Below are 27,192 nucleotides of genomic sequence, written 5' to 3' on the forward strand. Positions count from 1 at the left end.
GCTCGCAAACATGTAAGCATCTTATGTAGCATTCACTTTCTTTGCAACAAGACATTGTGTATATACAATCTTACTAATGACATAATGAAACATGATTTCGGAAACGTCCATATCCAGTTGCTGAAATAACTGCTAGTTGGCATATTTTATTACCTTGATGTCTAGCCATTGTTGATGTGTGATGAAACATGATTTAGCTCGAGGATATTTTATTACCTTGATGTCTAGCCATTGTTGATGTGTGATGAAACATGATTTAGCTCGAGGATATTTTATTACCTTGATGTCTAGCCATTGTTGATGTGTGATGTATACTTAATGTTATTTATAACATGATGAAACATGTTTTTGGATATGTTCCAAAATCATATCCAGTTGCTGGAATAACAGCTAGTTGGCATATTTTATTACCTTGATGTCTAGCCATTGTTGATCAGATGTGTGATGAAACATGATTTAGCTAGAGGATGTTTTGTTGATATCATTCAGTACATGATGAATTTTTCACAAACATCACAGGTATGCCTGTTATGATTAAATGATACTGTTGTATTCCCCAGGGTCCCTATGATGTGGTTGTATTACCTGGAGGACTAGGAGGGGCAAAGAACCTGGCTGCTGTAAGTTACAACTTGTCATATAATATACTTGTTGCATATTATCCAACTCTACTATAGCTGCCCAATGTCTTTTGACCTCTTCTTGAGGAGCTACTAGCAGACCATTGATTTAGAATTGAAATTTGCCATTGAATTGTACATCACATTTTGTAAACAGTATGACCACCATCTTGTTTCCCTGTGACCTCTGTAGTCCCCCAAGGTGAAGGAAGTGTTACAGGAGCAGGAAGGGAAGGGATCCCTGGTGGCTGCCGTGTGTGCAGGTGAACGCTTCTTCTTGCTCTCCTTTTTTTCTCAAATTCAGTTGTCCTAACGGGCAAGTACATGCCAAAACCAATTTTTCACTTGCCCAGAATTCGAATCACATTTTCTGTATCTGTATCAATATAGCCGGTATAACCGCCCTTCGGCGTGACCAAGGAGGTTATATTCTGAATATAACCTCCTTGGCGTGACACACCATTTTCCTAATGCATTTTCACTTCCAGCTATGGAATTCTTTTATTATTGGCTCTATTTTTCTGTATTGACCACTCAATGGTTGATGCCATTACTGTGAAAAGTAACATGTACATTTATATAAAGATGTCACTCATGGAAAAATCATATGTGCCCAATATGACATGCGCTTGCCAGATAGGCGCTTTACTTGCCCTGGACAATCGGGCTAGTGGACTTGTCCAACCCTGTCTTCTTACACATGAAATAAGATGTGAAATAATCTTTGACAGCACTTTTTTTTAACCTTCTTAACTTTTTTATCTGTGGAGGGCATTGCAATGTCTTTTTTTTTTCAATTTCATACAAGTTGACAAGGTTGCCAACCCTTTGCCTCCCCCAGGTCCCACAGCGTTGGTGAGCCATGGCATCGGGAAGGGCAAGACTGTCACCTCTCACCCCAGTGTGCAGAAGGTTATGGAAGAAGGTATCGTCCAAAGTTTTAGCTTCTAGAGTTAAATACATCTTTAAAAAATGGTTCTGAAGGGAGAAGACATCTTTGTTGTACTTTGTGTGACCCTCACTTTTTCTCTTTTGACCTCAATGAAAAGCAGAATTTCTGAATGAACAAACAAACATCATCATCATATTGTTCCGCATCAGTACTGCAGTACTTTGCTGGGGTGTTAGATTCAATATCCATGTACATGAGCATAGTAGATAATCATTTGTATAAAGGTGCAATGTTTAATAAAAGTACAAAGTCTTCCCACTCTAAAAGTGCATGTAGGACTCCTCAGTAGTGTCTGTGTTTAATTTGACCTGTCCTGTTGTGTTCCAGCTGGCCACCCCTACACAGAAGCCCGTGTGTCCAGAGATGGCCACATCATCACCAGCAGGGGGCCCGGAACCTGCTTTGAGTTTGCTCTGCAGATCGTAGAGACGCTCCGAGGCAAGGAAGTGGCTGACAAACTGGTCTCTCCCATGCTGGTCAAACTGTAGTTCTGTCCTCTATCGATCCTCCAGGGATCTAAAGCATTTGTTGTGTAGACATGGCTATCAAAGAAACTTGAAAATCTTGACACTGAAATGGTGAATTAGATATGTCATGTTGCTACTGTAATAACGGTTGAAACTGTAGGAAAAGTAAGAAATATTGTGGTTTAAAATTAAGTCTTTGCAATGCTGTGGTGAGTATTATTTTCTTATCACTGTAGAAACAATAATGCTTTCAAAAAGAGCTGTAAGCTATGTATGATGAAAAAAGCTGTGCTTTTAAATGGAAAACATCAAGCATGCTACTAGTAGATTGCTTGTAAAATTCTCTTTGCAAATCCACTATTGTGTTCTTTAAATGAGTCGCGGAAGGTCAAGGTGTTCTTTGATTCTGGGAGAAGTAAATTAAAAGAATTGACAATGTGACTTACTATTCTTTTTGGTGTGTTCTTGTTGTGTTGTCTGTGATGTCTACTGTCACATACTATAATGTAATTTTCCCAGTTGGAAGAAGTAGTTCTTAATCATGCAACTTGTGATAGCAAAATCCGATATAAAACTAAATACAGGTCATCATAGTTTTAGACATTGCAAGAGAAAACAAGATAATGAACATCAAGATTATTCAAGGCAGTCTTCGAAAATTAGAAAAAAGAGCACCTGAAAGGAGCCACAAACCTAGCCTCCTTCACAGCCTTCTGCGAGCGTTGGCATTCATTGTTGGGGTGAGTGCTTTCAACATGTGGGCCAGTTTCTTATGCTGAGCAGTTCGTTCGTGTCTGTGCCGGCTACACGTAAGAGAACTTAACCCTTGTTGAAAGTGGTAAATTTAGCCCCCCCCCCCCCCCCCCAAAAAAACACACCCAAATAATAATGCCAACACACATGGAAGGCCGGAAGAAGACTACCACAAACCCTGCTGCCACAAAACCAAAGACATTTTGATTTTGTTAACTTTTACTACCAAAACAATTTTGCATGGACAGATTGATATGTTTACATGTAATTCACACAAACATTCTCTGAAGTGAACAACCAAAAATTCCTCCCTCATAAGAAGGGTTGCTTTATTTCCCCCCCTTTATTTCCTTTACATCCCTTTTTGGGAAACACATAAAAAGTATTCAAACATAAAAGTGAATTTTACAATGATAATGCTAGGCAAAGGCATCATGTCATGTCACTTAATGTCATGTGACTTAATCATCATTCAATACTGTAACAAACTGATGTTTTCGCTGCAGCTGAAAAGTTACTTTGTGTCTTTCAAATCTTCACCTTGAATTATGATACAAGTTGCAAGAGTTGATGGCAACACATTTAAAAAGAAACACTGGTGGAAAATATTTGTTTACAACTTAACAGAACATCCCTTGTGCAGTCTTGGTGTTTTATATCTAGTCTGACAACTGAAGTAAAAAATCAGTTCAAAAATCAGTAAAATCAGTAAGAAACAAATTTGTGACAAATTGGCAGTTTGATAAGACGTTTCTGAACGTTTACATAACAGCAAAACACTTATCGTTTTCCCCCATGATTATAGAGTTAACAGCTTAAACATAACAAGACAATTTATTTCAATCTTAAAATAAGGGACATACATAAGCTGGCGATTTTACTTCTGAATTACTTCTGAATATTTTAATTGCTCCACAGTTAGGATGACCCACAATTTTTATCCACATGCTGCAGTCACCACAGCATTTGTAACATTTTACACACATGGTCTCTATAAGCAGAGCTCACCTCACCTATCCCTTGACCTCTGAATGGGTTGTTGGAGCACCACGACTGTTCCATCCACTATCCTAAATACAGTCAAACCTGTGACCACATCTATGTACGGGCCATTTTGGTTGTCCCTTTAAAGATGATTTCTTCACTGACAAAGAATCCTGCCCATAGTGACCACTGTCCACATAGACTTGACTTTACTGGCCCCCTGAGTGGTCTTCTTGGGTACGGTTTGACAGCATCAAGATTTAAAAACTGGTAATAACCTGAGGTGGGCTATATTCATTCCAGCCAACGCGCTACATCTGGTAGATACATTCTAACAAAATATTACTCCATCACCCTTTTACAAATTACAACATTTCTAGGGCTGCATCAGATATGACAGGCAGTGTACAATAATATAAGACATAACATTTATTAAGCAATCTAGAGTTTTTTTCTAAGTCACCTTATTGAACATACTCGACTTGGTTGTAGTAATAGTTGTCATTGCATAGCTCTCAGCTCCAACATGTGACAAGCTAGCTCATAGTTTATCATCACATGAAAGACAAATACAGCTTTTCTCTTTCAAATGTTTGTATCTACATGTCATAAATAGTTTGTTCACATACAAATATAGACGTTTGTGAGTGAAGAATTCACCAGACTTCACAATATTAAGGGTACAGGAATAATCACTGTGAGGGCAACTTGAGTCCATCGAATGACAATCTTGCCACATGTCTGTTGTCAACCTATCCAGCACAGCATAACAATCTAAGGTTCAGTCCCAGTAGCTTCAAATCTTACATGTGGACTAAAAGGTGACTGCCAACTTCCATTGGTGTTTTATCGATGTTTGCTCCAAACCATACTTAAGGATATTGCACTGTTAAAATTGCTTCAAAATTGTTCCAGTAACAATGGGTGCTTGCGAAGTCAGTATGATTGAGGCATGGTTTCAGTCTTGTTTTACTGGGGAAAGTGAATGAACGACTTGAGGTGTAGTGCCTGAGTAAATCCCTTTCTTTTTATGATCAATTTCTTTATTGTTTAATGACATTATCAGTGAACGATACATCTACATAGAGCTGAACCTTACAAAGGGTTATGTTGGACAGTCTTTTACATCATTCTGTTCAAGGAGCTGAGAGATGCGAACTCTACTGCTACAGCCAAGTCTTACGGTAAGCTGGGCACTATCTTGGTTGGCTCTAGCCCATAGACCAAGACATCCCAGGTAAAATCTTTGCAGAGCCCTCCCCCTAGAGGCTGCTGCCTGTCCCCTCCTCCCCCATGATGACCTTTCTGTAGAGGCGGTTCATCTGTTCCAGGAAGATAAAGGTGATGACCGTGTGGGGGCCCAGACGGAAGTAGTATGGGGTGAACCCCTTCCACAGGCTGAACAGCCCCTCCTGTCTGATGACCTTGTACAGCACGTCCAGCGCTCCGCGATACTCAGCCTTCCCATCCACTACCTTCATGTTCTGTATCCTGTACATAGCCGGCCAAGAATATGTTATCTCTTATGATAAGTAATAGGTCAAACATGCAAGTGTCAAGTATATGGTCTAAACTTACCCAGTAGCTGTGTTAACTTTTTTTTTCATTGTTTCCCTGTGATTTGGTTTTTTCAATGGATATCTAGCTACATTAATCTAAAACTTTTGCTGTGTATTGTGGACGTACAGTAATATGCTTTTAACTACACGCAGTGATGTTTGGAGTTGAAAGCAACTTTGCGAGGCTTGACATCTACAAAATAATTTTTCACATAAACTGGTGTATGTCCTCCATTGTAATCACTGTGGCAAATTTTAACAATTCAGAACATAAACACCAAATTACCCAAAATTTTCCCATTTCATGGTAGATTCTACCACAAAAAGACCTTTGATGGATCAATAAATGTTACACTCTTTTGTTCAATCAGATGCCTGATTTATATACAAAGTTTGGTGACTGACAGGTTGAGTACTGACCTGGTTTTCGCAATGTCCACTGGCATGGAGGCAGCAGTGGTGACCAGACCACTGATCATACTGGCAAAAAAGTGACACAGGATGTTGTCACGAAACCAACCTAAGAAAACAAACAAATAATAACAAAAATAAGTGAGAAAGCATTGATGGACATTTCACATCCAGGTAATAAGATGCACTAGTACAAACTTTTTCAAGCTACTGGATCAGTTTAATTGTTCAGATGTTTCAGATACCTCAGTCACTGAGGAAAGAGTGGATGCTGTCTGAAATGTCTGGCCATTTATAAAACTTACCAAGCTGCTTGAGTTACTTTTGAATTGTGCATTAAAAAGTAAGTGGGAAAAGTACCTATCTCAATCTTTTGATACAAGGTTGATAGCAAGTTTTATTTATCTATTTTTTACACAGAAAGTGGTTTTCAATATAGTTACAGGTAGTCCAAAGCTAAAGCCTAAAGTAAAGGTATTTCAAAAAACAAAGACACCTACCTGTACCCAAGAGGAACTGCTTGGCTTGAGAGTAAGATGCCAGCTGAGCTGCATTCACCACAACAGCTCTGGACACCGTCGGGCCACAACCCTGGAACACAAGCAAAACTGATTAACACCAAGGTGTTTGTGCTATCTAAGACACTACATTTAGTAATTAAGAAAGTCAAACCTGTCAAACCTGGTCGCTCAAGGGACTGAGCAAATTTGACCACTATGAACTATAACTTCAAGGCCACCCTAAATTTATTGGTTGTTTCACAGATTTTTTCAGAAAAAAATTCAACTGACAGGTAAAAACAAAATGCACAAGTAGTTATGAACATGAATAAGACTACAGTACAACTTGACTTTTTCAATACTAATCAAAGACTTCTGGTTTCATCATTTTAAGCAGCACAAATATCTGCAAGCTGTATTTTACTACCTTTAGCTCTGGGACACAGCAAGGGACCTCACCTTTCCCTGTTTCATTCCTATTGCCCTATTGTTTTCATGACAATCTATCTATTCTGTATTATAGGTACTCACTCTCCATAAAGTGAAGAGACCTTCTTCCCTAGTTATCCGAGCCAAGGCATTGAAAACACTGCTGTAGTTCCTTCTTTCAGCTACCGGTAATCTACAATTGGGGGTGAAAAGACATTCAACCATTTGAAAAACATATGACATGTTTGAGCTTGTGCAGTTTGTTGCTCATCACATTAAGACTTGACATACCAAAACTGGTTCAGTGTGATATTTTTAAGCCATCAATAGAGTACAAAAGATAAGATGAAACATGTACAAAGCAGTAGGAAAAATACAAATGTAACACAAAGCCAGAAGGAAAATGACACTGTTTATGTTTATCAAGATGCTGACCAGAGTTATATTTTTATGTTGTATAAGAAATACATGTACTATAAATTCATAATCAAACAAGAAAGCAAAGAAGGTCCTTGCCTTCCATCTGCTGTCATCCTTATAAGTGAGATCTCTGCAGGAGTTCCTACAAATGCACCAATTGCACCTGCTGTCATACCTGTGGACAAGAAACAACAGGTCTAAGCTATAATCAAATACTGGATACAACTACTATAATGTATTGATGTATTGTCTAAGGCGGGTATTTTGTCTTCCAGCCTATTCAATCTAACCGCCTTATTGCAATGTCTCATATATATAGTATCATCATTCTCACAACACTTCAAAGTGTCTAAGCAGTGTACACACCTATCCCTGCTTTCATGAAGAAGTTAGGGGGCTGACCATTCTTGCTAAATTTCTCAAACAGAATGGTGTAGATACCCAGACGGGTGGTGGTGTAGGAGGCTTGTCGTAGAAGCCCTGCAGACAACCTGGAGAAAGAAAAAGCCTCACCAGTACTGTACCATATGATAATGTGCTATGAACGTGGTGTATAACATTTGAGGTAACAAAGCCAACACACTTGTTACAATTTCATTTATTTCTTGAACCTATCAAAGCAAACTTTTGTAGTAGGATCATCAGAAAATGGCAACTGTTAGCAAAACTTGACTCCACAAACAAAGAAATCTTGCTACAAGCAGAAAAAGTCCTTCTTAACTTATGTATATATCTACTCATTAGATTTGTTATACTACTTATAGTTAAGAATAAGAATAAAGATGTCAGTTGCACTTACCCTGTATACATGCCAATAATGCCTTCAGATCTCAATATACTTGACACAGCATGAAAACTGGTCTTATATTGTCTCTTCCCCCCTCCTTCACCTGGAAACAAAAGTAACAAGAATTTACAACAGATTTAAATGATATTATTCAGTTGTATATCGGATCCATACCCTAATTAAGAATAAATGACACTTATTGAATAATCAAAGGATAGGTGAATTCAGACATCCCTACAATCAAATAAAACTCATCCAAATATTTAAACATCAACAAAACCTTAGAATTACACTTACCACTTAGCTGCATTCTATTTTTCACCAGGTCGAGGGGTTGAACAAATAGAGTTGCACCCATGCTGCAAAATAGCAAAAACAATTTACAGTCAAACCTGTCTATAGCGGCCACTCAAGGGACTGGTCAAAATTGGCCACTATAGAGAGGTGGCCACTATAGAGAATATGCTAATTATTTGACCACAAGCAATAAGTTACACATGGTTTTAGTACCGACTGATCTTTATTCACACAATACAGTACTGTACATGTACTGCAATGATTTTTACACTATATGTATTAAGAAAATAAAAAGTTTGAAATGTTCTACAGTTGATATTGTCTGAAGAGACCGGCATAGGGTGACGATACGGCCGCTGTATATGGCCGAACGCGTGCCGAAACATAGATCAGCGGTCCGCGTGGCCGTAATCGGCAGTGTTTTTGTACCTGCGGGACCGGAAATTGTGTGGCCGTGGCCGCGTTGGACAGGTGGCCGCTAAGCCTATTTCTTAATCATTACGAATCCAAGGGACCGACAAAAAGTGGCCACTATAGGCAAGTGGCCGTTATGCAAAGGTGGCCGCTAATACAGGTTTGACTGTATACCTAAATTGCCAAGGCATGAACAATAATAGTGAAGAATCAAAGAGCTTAATTCTAAGTACTGCAAGTAATTCATACTTTTCTAAGTTAATGATCTTAGTCAGTGCATCTGCACTTTGTCCTACTTTGCTAATTTGTAACTTAAGTTTATGTGACCTGTGTTGACTGACTGAGCAGTATTCTGTATTGTACCTTTATGAGTACTATTGTCATTTGTTCCTTTGTCATCTGTTCCTTTGCGCATAATAGCTACCATGCAAAAGTTAAAGGCAATCTAAACAACAACTCTGTCTAGATAATTGAGTGGTCAAACAAGTAACTAGTTCTTTTCAATACTAGTGTATTCCTAATGCAAATACAAATTGTAAAGGTTGGGTTGTTAGAGCATGCAAATTGATGCCAAAAGGTGGGAATACACATCACTTTTTACAAAATTGTGAATGGTATCATTAATATACCTTTAACCCAGTACCTTAAACCAGCCCAACGCAGAACCAGAGGAAGTCACATGTTTAAATATCAGTTTATCACAGCTAGAAGAGACTGCTTCAAATTTTCTTTTTTCCCTCGCACGGTAGTTGAGTGGAACAGGCTGCCAGGGCACACTGCCCAGGCCCCGTCAGTCGAGGTCTTTAAGGCCGGTTTGGCTGCCTCGCCCTAATCCGCAAGCCACCCCCCCCCCCTCAGCGACACGCCAGTGGGGTTTTTCGAGGGTAACAAAGACGAAGATTTTTAATTGGCATTAGTGCAAAAAATTAACATTGTGACCTCTTTGTCTTGCATTATTTGTAACCAAAGTAAACATACATTCTAACATTCTAACAAGAAGTATGATACACAGACACATCACTCCACATCAAATCAATACGACACAGGTGTTGCATCATGCAAACTGTCAAAGGTTACTACAGGTCACTGATCAGCTAGATCAAGAGCAGGGATAGGTGATATTCTTATCTTTTCCTTTTTTCATCGCGTTACTACTTATAATGGAACATTTTTCTTATGCCATGCCCATCTTTCTTACTATTTTGAATCTTTTCTTTTTCTTTGGTTTCAACATACAAACTTTCTTTCTGCACTGTATACACCTGACAACTCCAATTTGCCCCCGATATACAAGTAGTTCATTCGTTTATGCATAGATTATAGCTGCAGGGCACAGACTTTGAATGAAGATCAAATGGCCTGGGCTGCATTCACGGTGCACACCCCAGTTCTTCCGCCACCGGGGTCCGTGGTAGTGCGCGACAAAAAAGTGACGAAAGGCTTCCGAGGGTCTATGTTTGAGTTGAGATTTCTCATTATTTCCTGCGAAATGACATTAAACGGTTACATGGCTGAAAAGCGTAGGAAATGGTGTGTTTTTGGTGCAAATTGCGTTTTGGTCCGCGGCTTACTTTCGGGATATCCCTACGCCTGAATGTGATTAGGCTCGTGACCTAGATTGAGCTCTGAAGCGCTGTGTTAAGCCAAGTTGCAATGCCGCGCGTCTTGGATGATTAAAAAAACTGTAGTACTAGAATTTTCTTCATAATTGGCTGGATTACTCTTTAGACTTTCCTCTTTCTGGCAGTATCAGTCGTGCTTGCCGGAAAAATCTGCTTCATCTGTTTTATCCAATGCGAAAATGCCCGATTTTGTGCATCATTTTTGACATGAAAATAATGGTTTTTCCCTATAATTTTTCAAAATTAAAGAAGTTGAAGGATCAAAACTCAGTTGGTCTTGTAGCTGAAGGAATATCTTCTCACCCCATAACTAGTTATTTTGCTTCAGGATAATTCCCTGGAAGAGATGGTCGCTAGACTTCAGGGTGTGCCGCCTCCATTTGAAACCCCAAATAAACTGGGGTGTGCCCCCTTCAGTTGGAATCCCAAGAAAGCAGGGAGGTTTTACATGACAAGAGGCAAGACTTTTGAAACTTTGATTACAAAGTAATTATAAACATGTCCATTAATCCCACTGCTTGCATTTCTAGCTCAGTAGTCTGCATTTCCAAACGTTATGATTGTTTCCGAATAAGACGTTGAATCTTTTAGAGTGGAGAAGAAAATTGCACAAATATGATCATGAACATAATTTGCTGACAGTCAATCTACAACAAGAGGGCGTGAACCAGTTCCCGCGCTCTGTCCTCTATTAGTATTAGCTCCCTCCTGGAGACCACACAAAATGATTTGCCAAGCCAAGCTAGCTGAGGGGCGTGACGAGAAAACATCTCTCTTTTAACTTATGTCTAATTCATGAAATGCCAACAACTCGGTGTCATAACAAGAAACATAAAATCCAAACACAGGATCTGGAAAGTGTCACAAAACGGAGATAATTTGGCTTTGATAAAAATCCCAGCCCCAAGTAAGCCTTGCGACAGCACAAAGAATTGCAAAACGCCGGTCGACAAGGACACGATCTGACCCGATTGTGCGTGCGTTTTCAAGCTTCGGGAAGCATTTAACTCTCGCAAACATATAAACAAGACTTCAGTCAAAGATCTATGGGCTCAGAAGTAACCTACTTACCCCGCAAGCCCTCCGAAGAGGAACTTGATGTACTTGGGCATCGTCTTCTTCGCGTCTGTCTGGGCAGCCATGTTGGGATAGTGAGGTGAAAGGTCACCCTCCTTTGACGTCATCAAAATAACACTCTTATTTAAAAAATTCACAAAATCGAAAATATAATCGAGAATTTTAGCTTCTCTGGCATTTCATTATCTAGTTAGAGTAGTTGAATCCTAAAGCATATTTCTAACTACACAGGTTTAGTATTTTGGCTTCGCAAAACTGTGACCTCACGTGACTATAAGGTTAGGGATAGTACATTACTTACTATCTAATGAGCTTTAAAGTTCAAAGGTGTTCAAAGACATTCTTCAATTATAGCTTTTCAACACATTTTAAGTTATTTCGTTGTATGTTCTTTCAAAACGATATAAAATTCAGTGCTTGAATGTCAATTCTGCATGAGTACCATAATATTTAAATAATCCTAAATTGAATAGTGGTTTATCCCTGGTAATTGAGATAAGAGTTCGCCATACTGGTTGAGATTCAGCTGCAGGCGGACAGGGATGGTCGGAGTTCCCAGCTTCTTCGTGTGCGGTAAACTTGGCCAACTGTTAAAAGACTGGGTCTGACACCTTCACGACATCTATCTCTTGTCTAAGAGGAAGGTAAGGTCGAATTTCTGACCGAATTCGCCTTCGTTTTCCCGCTGTTTGGTTGCGGAAGATGCGGATGTGTCGTAGACAGCCCCCGAGTTGAATCTCCTTTCCCAAAACAGGGGAATGTTTACACAAATTACATCATTTTAAAATGAAGAAAACTACTCAGTATGTAACATTCCAGAGATATTTTCACAAGTTTTAGTCACAGAGTTCGTCATGGATACGTTTGCAAGACTGCACTGAGTAAAATAATGTCTTTATTATCACTGCCAAAATCAGAATTTCCTGCAACATAATCTCATGAGTAGTGACCTCAGTATAAACCGAACTCCAGAAGGCCAAATAGTTCCCCCAATTCTGTCACATCAGCTAAAAAAATAACTAGGAAAAAAAGGGATGTCAAAACGCACGTGGCATTCCAGGCTGCAATACCACGGGTTGTCATTTGCTTTGAAGTAAGTTGCAACACTTCATTCCAAGTTTATATGAACGAGGAGCTCGAGGCTATAACCTACTGGGTACAAACTTTGCCATAACTGAGAAAGTTTTAACATGTTTAAAAGGTAATCTTTAACCTTGGGACCAATAATCCTTTTTCTCAAAATAGAAGTTGATGCTTTATACCTTGTCACAAACATTATTCAAAATACTGTATGTCATGATTGTCCAGTATTGTTTGTAAGGTGTGCCAAATCATTTATGGACAATGGACGCATTGTTCTCCTTTACATTACCATTATGATTAAGAAGTTTACAATTACTCATACCACACCAGTTTGTTACTTTGTATTAAGTACATTATTTTACAGGCATTGAGGGAGTGACATTTCGACTACTTTGATCTTTGGAATGTTTTGTCTATCCTTCCAGACCATAAAGTTTATTCGATCAACTGCATCTTACTTCTCATAACATGTCCATAGACTGATGGAGATAGTTGCAATTGTAACTGCATCATACCTGAGCTCTTCATTTGATTTTTTTGGACAGATGTGTCCTGTACCAATGTCTTATTGTTTTAGACTGGCATTTTTTCGTTCTAAAGGTCATTGGGAGATGACAGATCTTTTTTACTGGACTATTCCCCAGTAGAACACCCCGTCTTCCTCACTAGGTGTGGCTCCCACAGTTAAGTCTTTTCAAACTAGGCTAGAGGCCTTCCCCCTTACTTTGCCCATTAATGGGATGTTTCTGGGTATTTATGACAAAGTCGGAAGATAACAACAGGAAAAATTGGTTTTCCGGTCTGTGAAACCAGACTCTGTAAGTCATTCATCTGTACTGCTATTGTCTACATCATCATTATTAATTTATTGTTGTGCCACATATTAGCTGTTGCAGAGGTAGGCCACCATGTTAGAGACATGTATTTTGTTTCCTTAATAGTTATTAATTACTATAGATTCCAATTATCAATACTGTTGTAATGATGTAAGGAAGATTAAGAGGAGAGGACCCATGACGGAGCAATGTCATCCCCTTTTTAGTCAGTCATTTAAATTGTTTATTTTTTTTAGTTCATTTTTTTTGTTCTGTCCAGTTTTGCTGACATAATGTAGGTTGTTGATAGAGACATCTATGCCAGAGGCACTGATGTCAGCAATTTCATATCTGGCTTATATAGTTACACTTACAGGAAGGAAAAGAACCTAGTATCATTAGGCCCATGGTTGATCAACTTGATGTGGATAGCAATATGTTTCAACAGTTTGTTTGGATTACATACCCGGTAAACAATCTCATGGTAAAAGGTAAAGTGCCTTATGGCTGAAAGGTTAACTCAATAACTGCCTCATGACGTAACAATACTAACATGCCAGGTTTGTACATAACAGTACAACTTGCTTATCCAGATTCCTGATTTATTGCGTACTTCGGCCCCAATATCATTGTTGTTGTTTTTTAGAATCTGTCAACCCTAATGAATGATATTCAATGTCATTCATTAGGGTAAATAGCTTATTCTGAAAATAACCTATAACAAAAATGAGTATCTTTACCTCTGACATTTTAGTATTGATATACAGTATTTTTCAAAGAATGAATTCAGCTGTGTGCTTGTATGTTATATGTTATATTATTTGGTATAACTTGCATGAATGCAGTAAAGCCTACCAAAATAAAGACTGAAGTTGGAAGCTTTATGTCCTCAATGTGTAATGGGGCCAGGATTTGTCTACAATAAGTAACATTGCACTGTTAATCTCGCACTAGCCAACTTTCCTACCATCTTATGACAATTTAGCAATTGAGAAACAACATGTTATATTACATATCATGGCTTATTTTAATAGGCAGCCAGTGTTCTCTTTAGCTCAGATACATGCTGGGATGATGGTGATCATGTATGATATACTGTAAATGCAGAAATGTTCGCGGTGGATTAACTTAAAATTGCCGCGAACATTTTTCAATTATGGAATTAGACAGCATTCTATGCTGTTACCGCGACTTGAATCCACCGCGAAAAGTCCCTTTTCCCGCTACCGCGAAATTAAATCCCCGCGAAATTAAATGCATTTCCAGTAGTCAAACCTGTTCAAGTCACTACCTCTACATTAAGATCACCTGGCCCATCTGACAACCTGGTCACATAGACCAGATTTTATTGGTACCCTGGGTGGTCATCTTGGGTAGGTTTGACTAATTGGTGATTAGGTGTGTTTCAAGAGGGATTCTGATGGTCAGGTTGAAATAAACAGACCATCCATCAGGTTGTTCCAAATATAAAGCTTGCTAGCTTTGGTATATTTCATATTCACTCCAGTTGTTTCTTGGTAGAAACTTGTGGAGGTGAGCCAACCAGGATGGTACATGTGGATCATGTATATATTCTTTGCTGTTAGGTTTGTTGGTGGTGATATGGAAAAGCTGTTTAGTGTCTTTGCCCAAGAATAAAGACAAGGTATTTTCTATGCTAGACTTAGACTGAATTCGTAACACCCATAATCTTCTTAGATGTCTGAACTGATCATATATTATTACAAACTTTTTTATCATCTGTAGATAATTGAAATGCTGACCTGGCTGAAGCATTGGGAAGGACACAATAATACCAAACACAATCTATGTCTGAGAACATACAGTGAACAATTTCAAAATTATTAAAGGGAAAAATATGTGAAATGTACTGTCTCAACCGAAAGAAACAAATCGTGTGTCCCAATGAAGATGACAAGTGAGTATTTACTGGTTGTGTAAAAAGAAATCTCCAGTACCCTAACTTCAAAATCTGTCTCTACCAATATTTTTGATTTATCATTGACACTTATGAATTGCATGTATCAAGACACGTAAGTAAGTTAGTCCAGATTATCTAAGACTCCTGGGCATTTCAATGCACTTTGGTTACTTCTAAATGTATCTGTTTAACTGCCAAGTGTACAGTTGGGTCATTCAACCCCAGTGACGTTGAGTCATGTATGACATCTTTGTCAGATACCACACATACCTACAAGCCTTCCACGTACCAGGGTGGGATGTGTGGGTCGTGGTGGAATTTACCCAACGTCTATTTCTGTATTGGTGTTATAGAGAGCTATTACATGGCTGAAAATTCATTTAAGGGTGTAGGTGTGCAGAAAAAAACATGATGCACGATTTAGACTGAAGCAGAATGTCAGCTGTTTCAAAAGTAGATCTTTGAAAAATTGTGATAACCAAAATTCTTTAGCAGTCTATCTTCAAAAAACAATAAAGGTTTTATTGTCATTTTTTACACTAATAAGTAAATTGCTATGTATGTGTACTAGTGAATGATATGTGTACTATTGTACAATGGTAATAATTCCCTAATACACAAAACCTTGGTGCACACTCAGTCAAAATTAGGTGCACAGCTCCAATTTTTTGGTGCATATGCACCCAAACTTATTTTGAGCACCATAGTCAACTAAACTTTGTCAAACACTTTAGGTCACTTTGTTTCTCAGACTTTGGCCCATCTACACACAGCTTTTACCGATATCTGTGGAGATGTCGGGAGGGATCTAGAACATAGGGGGCCGGACACCCATGGCGCTTGCAGTCATAAACATATAGTGCGATTTTCCAAATGGCGTTATATGCTAATGAGCCTTCCCGAATTCGGGGCGCATCTACACGCGCGCGAAGTTGTCGGGGACCCCTGCTAAGCTATCGGTAAGGTATCGTACGAATGGTCCGGACCTTTCGGGAGAAATTTTCCCGATATCGTAATGGCGATATAGTAGTTCCATCTAGACGATGAAAAAAAGCTGTCGGCGAGAGGTTGTAGGCTCGCTGATATCGGGAAAAGCTGTGTGTAGATCGTGCCTTTTACTGATTTACTTCTTTACTGCTGCTTTACACTGGCCACGCTTTAAACGGCGTGTGATAAGTGTTGAAGGCGGGGCAAGTAGATACCTTTGAGCAATGAGTAATGTGAATCTAATCACAGATCGAAGTAGAGTTTGGCATTCAGTTTGATGAATTGGTCAGCTCTCTCATGGTTGCAATCCATGATGGCATCCATCCTCAACTTTACATTACCCCTAGCAAGAAGGCACTGGATGCTCCACTTGTATGAATACTCATGATGAAAAGCAAGGCATCTGGGGAAATCAAGTGCTACTAGATGTTGTGCAGTATGGTAAGTTTGACCTATACAATCATTCTGTGGAACAGCTACAATATTAAGGTATATAAAGTACAAGAACTGTATTTTATTGCAAGGTGTCACAGTAGGACACATACTATACATCTTGAAACGTTCACAGTGGTTCTATTTTCACAGTTCTGTTTGTGACCTCTCTACCACCAATTTATGACAAAGGGAATATGCAAAATGTGTTTAGTTACTGTACTAAAAAATTGCTTCAATCACAGTCTTATAACACTGCAAAAACCTCTTTTCCCATGCTACCATGAAGGTAAATGGATTGACAGTACTTGTGTTTTACAATATCTTGTGTCGATGTTCATCCACCTGTATGTGGCAGTGTTGTAATGGAGTCGAAATTACATTTACCGAACTGTTCAGTGTGTCTCTAGTGTGTCTCTCGGTGCATTGTGTCAATATCTATCATGGTTATAAATGACTTTCGTTCTGTAGGGTTACGCGATATTGAAATTCCACATGCTCTCTCCTGGTCGTGAGTGTCCTTCATTCGACACTGAAGCCATCAGTGACGTCAGTTCCATCAGCCTGGCTTAGTTTTACCAAGGACGTTATATGGTTTTACACATCAGAATGTTTGCTGACGTAGATTGCAATAAGACACACTGAATTTTGCTTTGATGTACGTAGATGTGTATTGGAGCCTATCAAATAAAAGCAAGGAAAACGTGACCGGCTTTGATACAATAATTACAGTATGCTACAGAATATTATAGTATCATCTCTAGTTTCCAGCTCCTTGCTTGCAGCTTCCTTGATTTGCATCAGGTGGTGACATTTTAATTCCTTTTGCCTTTTTGGCTCTTTGGAATCACAGTTATATGTACGTTAGATGTTAGGAGTTCTTGCATATGGATGATGCATTGACTGTAAATTTGTTTTAAATCACCAATTTAATTTCTTGGTTCACGAATTCGCTCGCTCCTATTTTTTGGAAAATAAAAAATAAAAATAAAAATTACCACTCAGCAATTTTTCACCATTAATGAAACCATTCACCAACTCTCTGGTGTAGCAAATTGGCCTTTATATTATAAGCTCCTTAAAGTGTGGGTACAGGTGCTGTTACTGTACAATAATAGTGTTTTTGTACTTTTTTCAAGCTGAAAACTTTTTTCCTTTATGTTTTGGATTAGCCGTTACCTTTACCCCAACCATTGTACAATTTTTATTTTTATTTCGCCCTCTCGCTCCATATTTTTTATGAAAAAATCCGTGAACCAAGAAATTAAATTGGTGTGGCCTAATGACATTTTGATTGAGTTTTTGTAGTAGGAAATAATTTTCCATTTTTCATTACCTGTTTATTAAAGTGAGAGACTTGTCACACCAAACCTTTTGACATATAGCTATCTTGATAAAAGCTCCTTGCCCTGATTTATCATTAGTTAAGTAACAAATTAAAATGCTCTGTTCATCTTGCACTGTACTCCCATTGGATCAATTCTATCTATGGGAAGGTTAGTACACATATAGCTTTCGTAAGACTTTCATAACAAGGGAAACAAAGTACACAATGAAGACTTGAGATGGTCTGTTGACGGTCTCATGTTGAACCATTCGGCACCACAGCCTTAAAGCATTATAATCAATCACCCTGTGAATTAGGCATTATTTCACTCAGGTTAGTCATCTTTTAGTTAAGATGATGTTGTATATATTTGATCTCCATCTTATAAGTGTAACCATCACACACAACATCATTTTATTCTTAACCTATGAACTGTTTGCTGAGTGGAGATCCAAAGTCCATGTCACTAGAGGGCAATAAACAAATGAGAGATGCAATACTACTAGATACCAAATAACCTTGCCACCCTTATATAAACATCCATAATTGATCTAATGTATGTAATTTGTCCCCTAAAAGTAATGTGTATCAAGTTTTCTTGGTTTGACCAAGAATGTTTTATCCTCCTTGGTTTGACATCATCTATTCTTCTCATTAGCTATGTCTCTGTATCTGTTGGAATCAAATGTCCTTAAAGGGACATATTGTAAAATTATGGCGCCAAAATTTCAAATGTTCTGAACTCTAAAATCTCAAGTCAGATTGACATTTGTAACTTATTTCCAACTTATCTGCGTCATTTTATCACATTTCTAGCGCTAATTAACAATGCAAAAGTAAGCCCCGAACAAATTCACTTACTTCCGGGTAGCCTACCCGGAAGTAAGTCGGTCCTAGATTTCCGAATCGACCGTTGCGGTCGCATATCTTCAGAACTTAGCGGGGACTTTCAACAAACTTCAGTAACGATTCGAGCGAACCACCGAACGCGTTCTAGAGCGCGCCTTGGTTCGTCGGAGAGTTGGATAAAATGTCGGACAACTCCAGCGGCGGAGGGAAGTGCGCATATTTCAAGACGTCCTCACGCCACAGCAAAGCCGTATCAATACGTTGTAAATATTGCTGTGCAGTGTAATAAGGTAGACTCAACTCATAATGCAGACAAATGACCGAAAACAGTGACTTTATTTTTTACATTATGTCCCTTTAAGACTTGACTGATTATAGTGCTGCTAATTTTATGATGAAGTGAGGTTACTGTAGAAACTATTTACAGTTTATGTTTTGCTTTATGAAGTGATATTGGGCAGCCAAGCATTGATTTTGATGTTTCCTGTTTTATAACCATGTCACAACATGTTTTGATAACTTTTTGCATAATCATTCCCGGCAGGTAAATTTTTATTATGTATGAAAGTAATGGGATTTCCATGGCTACAAATTACATGCATCTTCATATCATAATATAGCTCATATATAGCTAATATAAGCTAGATCCAAATAGAAATATGGAAAAAGACACATAGGCACTGCAACCCAAAATATGATTTGTTTTTATTTGATGGACTAAAAAGTGCTGTTTTTTCTTATGGTTATTGGGTCAGTGTTTCTAGCTTCTTTGTGATAACAACCCACGTATGAATATGTATGAATATCAAACTTTAAAGGAATCTAATTTTTATCATACAACTCATCTGATGCTTCAAATTTTTTGAAAATTTTATTATGACAACTAGAAAAACAGAATAGTTCACAGCTTATAGCAATGGTCATATTCATTTTACAACTTCAAGATTGTTAAAGAATCATAAGCAAAATCCTTTTAATTACAACAGGTATACAAAGGAATACCATGGTACATGGGAAATGATAGCAGGAGACACATCAGAGTAGAATAGGCAATGTAGATAATTATATATGTATGTTCTATCAGATCTGGACAGATTAAATACTACTATCACTAGTAAACCTATCCTGTGATTGACAGCTTGTTATTACACGTACACATGTACCTACCTCTGTATGCAAACCATCAAATTTGGGTATGTAGTTTCAATGCTGCATGATGTATACTGAAATGTATCAAATCTGCCTACGGAAAATGTAATGACATATCTATTGTACTGTTTCAATCATTTTTCAGAATGAGCATGGGCATGATATTTACAAAGCAATTCAGTTGAAAATTTTTTATATCAACTTAGAAGTTTAAAACAGTTTTGGTGGTTGTTGAGAGGGAATGTTGTTATCATTTTCCTTGACGGATGTGTGTACTTTGGTACAATGTAGTAAGAATACGCCAGGTTTATGTGTATTTTCACACTTGCTAGTGATTCACACACATTAGCAGCTTCGAGGGCTGCTTGTTAATTGCTGACTGAAGAGTTATGAAGCACCTGAATTGTTTCATACCTTTCTGTTAACTGATGGAGGATTAAGAAGGAAGGTTGTGAAATGGTTGAATAGTAGAGTAATCAACTGATGATTAATGCTTGTGATTAGAACTAAGCTATGAAGGAGAGGGACAGTAGATTTTACAGTATCAGCACTTCATACAATATCATATGTTGTGTCCAGGTAAACAAGCTTCTTCCAGAGTAAGATTAAAACATGACCCTCTCATGTTTCATATTGGTCATTTACTTGCACCGATGATTTAGTTGTTGTTGTGATGACTTGCCTCTCTCCATGGAGGTTGAAAATCCTGCTCTCTCATTTCTAGAGGCCTGATCAATATAGAATACAACACGGTGTATTCCGTATCACCCGAGGTACCAGCCCGACTGCAGGAAGGATCGCCCGACGGCCAAAAGGCCGGAGGGTTATCTGACCCGCGGGAGGGCTGGGACCAAGGGAGATGCGGAATGCACCATGTTGTATTTTATTTATATTAACCCACCTGAGAAAACACATATTTCGATGCGAAATGCACCAGAAGTTGAGAAAATGTTGTGTCCTCAAACAAAAGATTATAACAACAGCAATTATAACTTCCAAATCCGGTATTCGACTTCTCAACCATGCCGTAATCGAAAAAGTTCGATTTACTCGAAGGAAGCCTGTGTGATACAACTTTCAAACCTGTGTGATACAGAAGTTATCACACGGTCAGGAACACCCGTATTGAACTCTTTCGCATCACATGTACGACATAAAGTACCTTATATAACGTCCTTGGTCTGATTAGAGATTACTGCAGAGCAGACAGACTTTTGCAGACAGCTGCAGTTTTCCAACCCCCTCCTCTAAACAATTGTCTTTAGCACTTGTCTTGCTTGTACCTGCATGTTCAGACAAAGCCTTGTTTTGTCTATTACTAGTATTAGTTTCCTTGTCTTGACAGACCTTATGCCTGCTTTGAGCTTTTTGGCACCTGACTTTGACTGTGATTTTGTTTTATATGTTTTGAAGGAATATTGTTATTTTCTTAATCAAGACATTTACCTTTTGTGTGCCCTAGATTTCCTTTGATCTGTGAAAGTATTAGTTTATGGTCTGAGTTGGATTGCATTCTTGGGGGCCAGTATGTTACTTTTGTCTTGTTCTTGGCAATCAGATGGTCCCGCCTAACAATAACAGTTAATTGAACATCGGAGTTATAACCAATGAACAAAAGCAAAGACAACTGGTGTCAATCCCAGACAATCTAAACTGCCCGGCCTTTTCGTACCTTGGTCCATTCACACTGAGATTAATCATGTAATTTGTTAGCACTGATGTTGTCTTGCTATTATCACTTGGCACTGGGTTGTGGAGGTGTGAACTCTAGGGGTTGTACAGTTCATTCATGGATAGACAGAGGGTGGTCCAGATGTATCTAAATAAAGTAGTCTCCTGCCCAGGCTTTTGTCTGGACAATGCCTTTCTTGTAAGGAAGAAGCCATTAGTAAAAAAAGGGGAGGACTTCTATGATTCATTCTTTTACATTTTCTGAAATAATCCAGCACATCATTTCTGTAGCACTTGAAAAGTACAAAAGGGTTATTTTATTATTACTGCAAAACAATTGTACTAGAAGTTAGTGAGGACAATCTATATATTTTTGCTATGCTATGATAACTGTCCTTATTTTAAAGAGTTTCATTGTAACATTCTGTATCATTGCTAAACAATGGCTATAAGCAACCTGCCTTAGCTTTCCTTCCCTGCCCTCGGATGGACTCTCCCAATTAGATCATGTGACCTAATCTGCATGAGGGGCCCATTGTACCCTGACCAGGGCCCCCTTTTTGTTGTCCAACTGGCATTGTTGCCCTCTAGTGTGCCAGATGGCCTCAGACCTTGGTGGGAGTAGGGTGTGTTCAGGTGCATTTGTGGTGATCCAGGCCAGATTCTCACGAGACTAGGATGGTGGTAAGTGTTCTTATTTCTGAACATCCTCCCCAGCACCAGCCATATCCTTGGTGCTGCCCTTGGCATGATATATGCAGGGTAGCTGATGTGGAAAAGAAGTCACCTATCTCTAGATACGTTTTCTTTTACGTCAAAGCTTCTCTTTCAAGGCCTTTATTTGCATAGGATTCTCTCTGCATGGTTCAGACCTTCAGTTGCATTGTGTGCAAATTATTTAGTCATCTCTGAAATTGATTTTTAGTGGAAAGGCATACATTTTCCAGCTGCTAGCTATGGCTGTAGTGTTCGTGATGGCTAAATTTTCAGCAGCCTGTGTCTTAAAATCCTCACCCTCAGTGCCCCCCTCCCCCACTTGACAAAAGCTTTCTTGCCTACATAGCAAGATTTTGTGCAATTTGTGTAAAATAGGTCAAATTCGTGTTATGTAGCACACCTATTTCCAAATCCGTGTCATTTGACCCAGCCCTAATGATGTGAGAGCAGAACTGGTGAGGCACATCCACATCCCCATTTTTGGAGGGAAAACGTAGCCAGTCAGCCATTGGTAATCAAAACAGCCAGCCAAACAAAGGTCATGGTACATTCTTTCGTCTTTCTGCCCAAAAATCTACAAAAGATTTGTCCCACCTTGCATACTGGTGGTATATTTTCTCAGGCAGACACATGCGTCATGTCATAGGGGCACTATCAGGGAGTTTCTAACAGTCCCCAGTTTTGGAGGGAAAGAGTAGGTCAGATTTCCGGCCAAATTGTGTTCTCTTCACGTACATCCCTTTGATCAGACAGGGATTTTGACAGAGAAGGTTTTTCTACTGGATAATGTCATGTCTGTAGTGTCTGATTTTTGTCAAGGTTGATAATTTGTGACCAGTAAGGGACCTGACGATATTTACCGGGGGGGGAGGGCTGGTGCATAGGTGGGGGGGGCCAATGAAAAATTTTTTGAGCCGAGGGGGGGGCCATTGAAAAATTTTTTGAGCCGAGGGGGGGGCCATTGAAAAAAAATTGCCTTAGGGGCCTTGATAAATACAAGGAAAATGTGCCCCTGAAATGCAGGAAATGAAGTTTCAGATGGTCAAGATTTCAATTTTTCTCTGGACGTCCCTTGCGACGGCTTGCGCCTCCGGCGCACACAACACTTCGGCACTCGTCGCCATCAAAAATTTCTTCCTCTGACAGAAAATTGTCATTACATTTAGCATAGTCTACCAGCGAAGTTTATCCCTCAAAATGCAGAAAATCGTGTCGCAGAGGTCCAAACTTCATCATTTGAATGACATTTCTCCAGTCCTACCTTGCGACGGCTCGTGCCATGCCCGGCGCTCGAAATCGTGGAAATACGTTGGGGCGTCGTCGCCCTCAAAACCATGTGAAGTTCTAATAGAAAGGCTTAAAGCTTAGTCTGCCAGCAAATTTTGCCCATCAAAATTTAGGAAAGATCGTTTCAGATAGTCAAGATTTCCAAATTTTGCCGGGGAAGCATGCCCCCCGGACCCCCAAGGATTACGTTGATATAGTTCACCCTGATCCCCATGCTGAGAAATTTTCTGCAACTGCCTCTGTCGTGTGATTCCATGTTCGCACGAAGTTTAAGAAAACTATAGAAACTAAAATTGGTATAGATATCAATCCTGCGTGCATCTGTTCTTTGTATTTGGAATGGTTCACGGACGGCAACGGGATAAAACATTACGATGTTTACTTTCGTGACAGCGGGCTCTCTGCTGCATGTCGACGTAATCATGGTGGCGCGAAATTTTTTTGGCAATTTTGTAGGTTGCAATTGGCCGAAATAACTCCCGTTTTGGAAAGATTGAAGCAGTCTTGAAGCGGTTTTCGAAACGATATCGCTAAAATGTACCCAAGGCTCTTCCATCTACAACATTAATTTGTTTTCTTTTGTGCAAATTTCGTACATGTGTAGTGGAAAAGATCGTCTTGGATTACCGCCCCTCCCCGCCCGCTTTTCTCTTCGTTGATGTGGACGCATAAAATCCACATTTTTTTGCCTCACAGAATGCGGGAAATTTCGTTTTAGAGGGTCAAAATATCAAAATTTCCCGGGTAGCATGCCCCTAACCCCCGAGACCGGTCGGGCCTTCGGCCCTCCGATCCCTGGACGGCCTTTAACAGCTAGCCGTCGGTCCGGCGGAAACGCTCAGTTTCGTGATCTTGCGTATTAAACGTTACCAGAGACTTTTTTCACGTAGATCGGAGAAGTGATATCAGACAAGGTAAGTCTTATAACCGTTGCAGCGTGAGTGTAACAATATCAAGTGCTACATGTTTGTATATATGTCATCAAAATGAAAACTCGGCTGTTGTAAAACTTTGGGAGATAACATATGCCCCAGCAGGACTCCAACGTGCGTAATTTGTTGACGCGCGGGTCTTGACACCCCGGTCGTCGTCACGTTCAAACAACGCTACCGCTATTGTTATTGCTATATTATTTAATGACAGACTGTGTGTAATGGAAAAGGCAAGGAAAAGTTGGGGGGGGGCCATTGAAAAATTTTTTGAGTCGAGGGGGGGGGCCATTGAAAAATTTTTTGAGCCGAGGGGGGGGCCATTGAAAAATTTTTTACCAGACCTATTTTGCACCAGCCCTCCCCCCCCAGTAAATAACGTCAGGTCCCTAAGTCCGGATGTTGTCCTGTTTTGTGTTGGGCAGACTGTTTCCGGGACGTCCCGTTTCCCTCCAGAATTTACATAAGGAGGGTAAATACACCCAAACTAGCCATTTGCTGTTAGGTGTGCGATTTGCCGTTACGGGTGTGGTTTGAAAAAGGTCTGTATGTATTTTCTGAAAGACTATCAAGACTATTCTTGGCTGAAAACGGCTGAATTAAGCAATTTTAGACAAAAAAACTAGCAGACTTTTGACTTGTGGGAGGGGGGCAAGTGATTCACTTACATGACACCATGCCTCAGGCCGTAGAACTTATTAGCAGAGTTGATTGCAAATTGTCTGGATGTTGTGATATCTTAGATCTTTGATTATTTGAAAATTCAGAAGTATTACTTTTTTATCTTTCATCACAGGAAATGATTTATTAATCATCTGAAATTAATTGGAGGAGGAATTTACATTGACTATTTCCTTCAAATTTTTATTCCAAGATTCTTTTTCAGTAAATATGTTGTTAAAAAAACGTTCAGCAATGTGATTATTGTTGTTCATTGGTAATGTAGGTGTTGGATGTCTTTTAATCATTGGCACACAATTTGTTTACATTCTGGTGGTGTGTATTTGAAAGCTTCGTTTTCTTTTGTGCTGCAAACTTACAGTACAGAGTAGGCAAGTTGTGCTTTCATTCACCAGTAAAAGGAAGCTACAAAAGACATTTGTTATTTCTAGTGTTAATTCTGTTGTGAAAAGACTGTGAACTTGATTGCCTTACCTGTCTGTAGATTTTAGTACTTACATGTATTTTCTTTGCTGATTTACCGTCAATATACTCGTATTCTTATGTAAAACTCTTGGTGACAGGTTTATACAGCATCTTTCATAAAAGTGTTCAAAATATATGAAATCTTCAGTAGGCAACTACATGTGTAGTCATAAGAAAGCATTTCTTGTACTGTACATGTTGCTTCTTACTAATCTTAGTATAATCGATTCTATTGCAATTTGGTTCAGAGCAAATAACAATTTTCGGGTAGTTTTCATCCAGCTGGTCCAACACAGTCAACATCAGAACAAAGACTCTCCTAGCCAGTCATATCTTTGATATGTGTCCCTGCTTCTCTTTTCCTTTGTGTGTGGGACACTGACCAATTTCCCTTGGGATGGAGCCCATGGCAAGTTGATTGTTTTTGTATAATGAACAGGTGAAAAGGAAGATGCAGATTCATGTCATCAAGATCCTGAATCAACAAAGATCAAACCAAAACTTTCCAAAATGCTGATTGCAAAACCTGATGGTGGTTTTGTTCTTTGCTTTATTGGACAATTTTAGCATCATATTTAGCAAGAACTGCTGGCCAAATGTGGTGTGGATACAGATTGACTTTTTGTCCATTCTACACAAATGTAAACCATGCATATTTTTTTCTGTTTCCTTGTGCAGCAAACAAGAAGCAGTGGTGCAGCAGTTGCCCATAACACACGCCTCCGCAGCCTGCGGGAGTGCAACTGCCTGAGGTCCCGGATACGCCAACTGCGGGAGCAGACCCGCCGACAAGTTTCCAGGATTTCCAGCGCCAACAGACAAGTGCGGGCCATGGGACAGAAGGTGTCTGGTGGGGTGAAGACGGCAGGGCCAGGGCGGGAGCCGTCACTAAAGGCTCTGAACTCGGACAGGGACTTGTTACACCCCGACATGCAGAAGCCTAGCCGACTAGATATGCTCCTTGATATGCCACAGGCGGACAGGGAAACACAAGTCAAACACGCGTGGAACAACGAAGATCGGTCACTGAACATTTTTGTGAAAGAAGACGACAAACTCACCTTCCACAGACACCCGGTTGCTCAGAGTACGGACTGTATTCGTGGTAAAGTTGGGTACACAAGAGGACTTCATGTATGGGAGATTCACTGGAGCACGAGACAACGGGGGACGCATGCTGTGGTAGGAGTAGCGACAGAGCATGCCGCCTTGCATTCGGTAGGGTACCAGTCTCTAGTGGGGAGCAACGCAGAGTCGTGGGGCTGGGACTTGGGAAGGAACAAGCTCTACCACGATAGTAAAAACAACCCCGGAATCACGTATCCTAGGACATTGAAAGCGGATGAGAACTTTGTGGTACCAGACAAGTTCCTTGTAGTTTTAGACATGGATGAGGGCACAATCAGTTTTGTAGTGGACGGACAGTTCTTGGGCATCGCCTTCCGTGGACTGAAGGGAAAGAAGTTGTACCCAATTGTCAGTGCAGTGTGGGGACATTGTGAGATCACCACCAAGTACATCGGAGGCTTGGATCGTAAGTATACCTAACAGAAACCTTTTATGTGTCTACTTTTTTTACAGATGTCC

At 39.5% G+C, this 27,192-nt stretch overlaps 3 protein-coding genes across 4 annotated transcripts in view; 2 read left to right on the plus strand and 1 right to left on the minus strand.

The window, feature by feature from the left end:
• Positions 1-2,459, plus strand: part of LOC118430146 (Parkinson disease protein 7 homolog) — a 3,180-nt gene extending 721 nt beyond the window's left edge. Inside the window, exons 2-6 of the mRNA XM_035840855.1 lie at positions 3-12; positions 561-620; positions 814-883; positions 1,462-1,545; positions 1,900-2,459. Of these exons, the coding sequence (XP_035696748.1) occupies positions 3-12; positions 561-620; positions 814-883; positions 1,462-1,545; positions 1,900-2,060 (385 nt within the window). The 3' untranslated portion in view covers positions 2,061-2,459. The remainder of the gene's footprint in view (positions 1-2; positions 13-560; positions 621-813; positions 884-1,461; positions 1,546-1,899) is intronic.
• Positions 2,460-3,115: 656 nt separating this feature from the next.
• LOC118430363 (mitochondrial 2-oxoglutarate/malate carrier protein-like) lies at positions 3,116-11,439 on the minus strand. The gene is made up of 9 exons (XM_035841207.1): positions 11,287-11,439; positions 8,180-8,241; positions 7,895-7,985; positions 7,462-7,586; positions 7,192-7,270; positions 6,778-6,868; positions 6,247-6,337; positions 5,756-5,855; positions 3,116-5,267 (listed from the first exon to the last, which is right to left on the minus strand). Exons 1-9 carry the CDS (start codon positions 11,397-11,399, stop codon positions 5,039-5,041), a joined length of 981 nt encoding a protein of 326 aa, XP_035697100.1. The 5' UTR covers positions 11,400-11,439; the 3' UTR covers positions 3,116-5,038.
• A 318-nt stretch (positions 11,440-11,757) lies between these two features.
• Positions 11,758-27,192, plus strand: part of LOC118430361 (SPRY domain-containing SOCS box protein 4-like) — a 20,176-nt gene continuing 4,741 nt past the window's right edge. The window contains exons 1-2 of one of the 2 annotated variants that reach the window (XM_035841206.1): positions 11,758-11,936; positions 26,284-27,139. In XM_035841206.1, the coding sequence (XP_035697099.1) occupies positions 26,437-27,139 (703 nt within the window). In that variant the 5' untranslated portion in view covers positions 11,758-11,936; positions 26,284-26,436. Of the gene's footprint in view, positions 11,937-22,025; positions 22,211-26,283; positions 27,140-27,192 lie in introns of those variants that run through there. The other variant, XM_035841205.1, reaches the window with a different exon arrangement.

This window comes from Branchiostoma floridae, chromosome 14 (assembly GCF_000003815.2).
Source record: "Branchiostoma floridae strain S238N-H82 chromosome 14, Bfl_VNyyK, whole genome shotgun sequence".
Classification (NCBI taxonomy): domain Eukaryota; kingdom Metazoa; phylum Chordata; class Leptocardii; order Amphioxiformes; family Branchiostomatidae; genus Branchiostoma; species Branchiostoma floridae.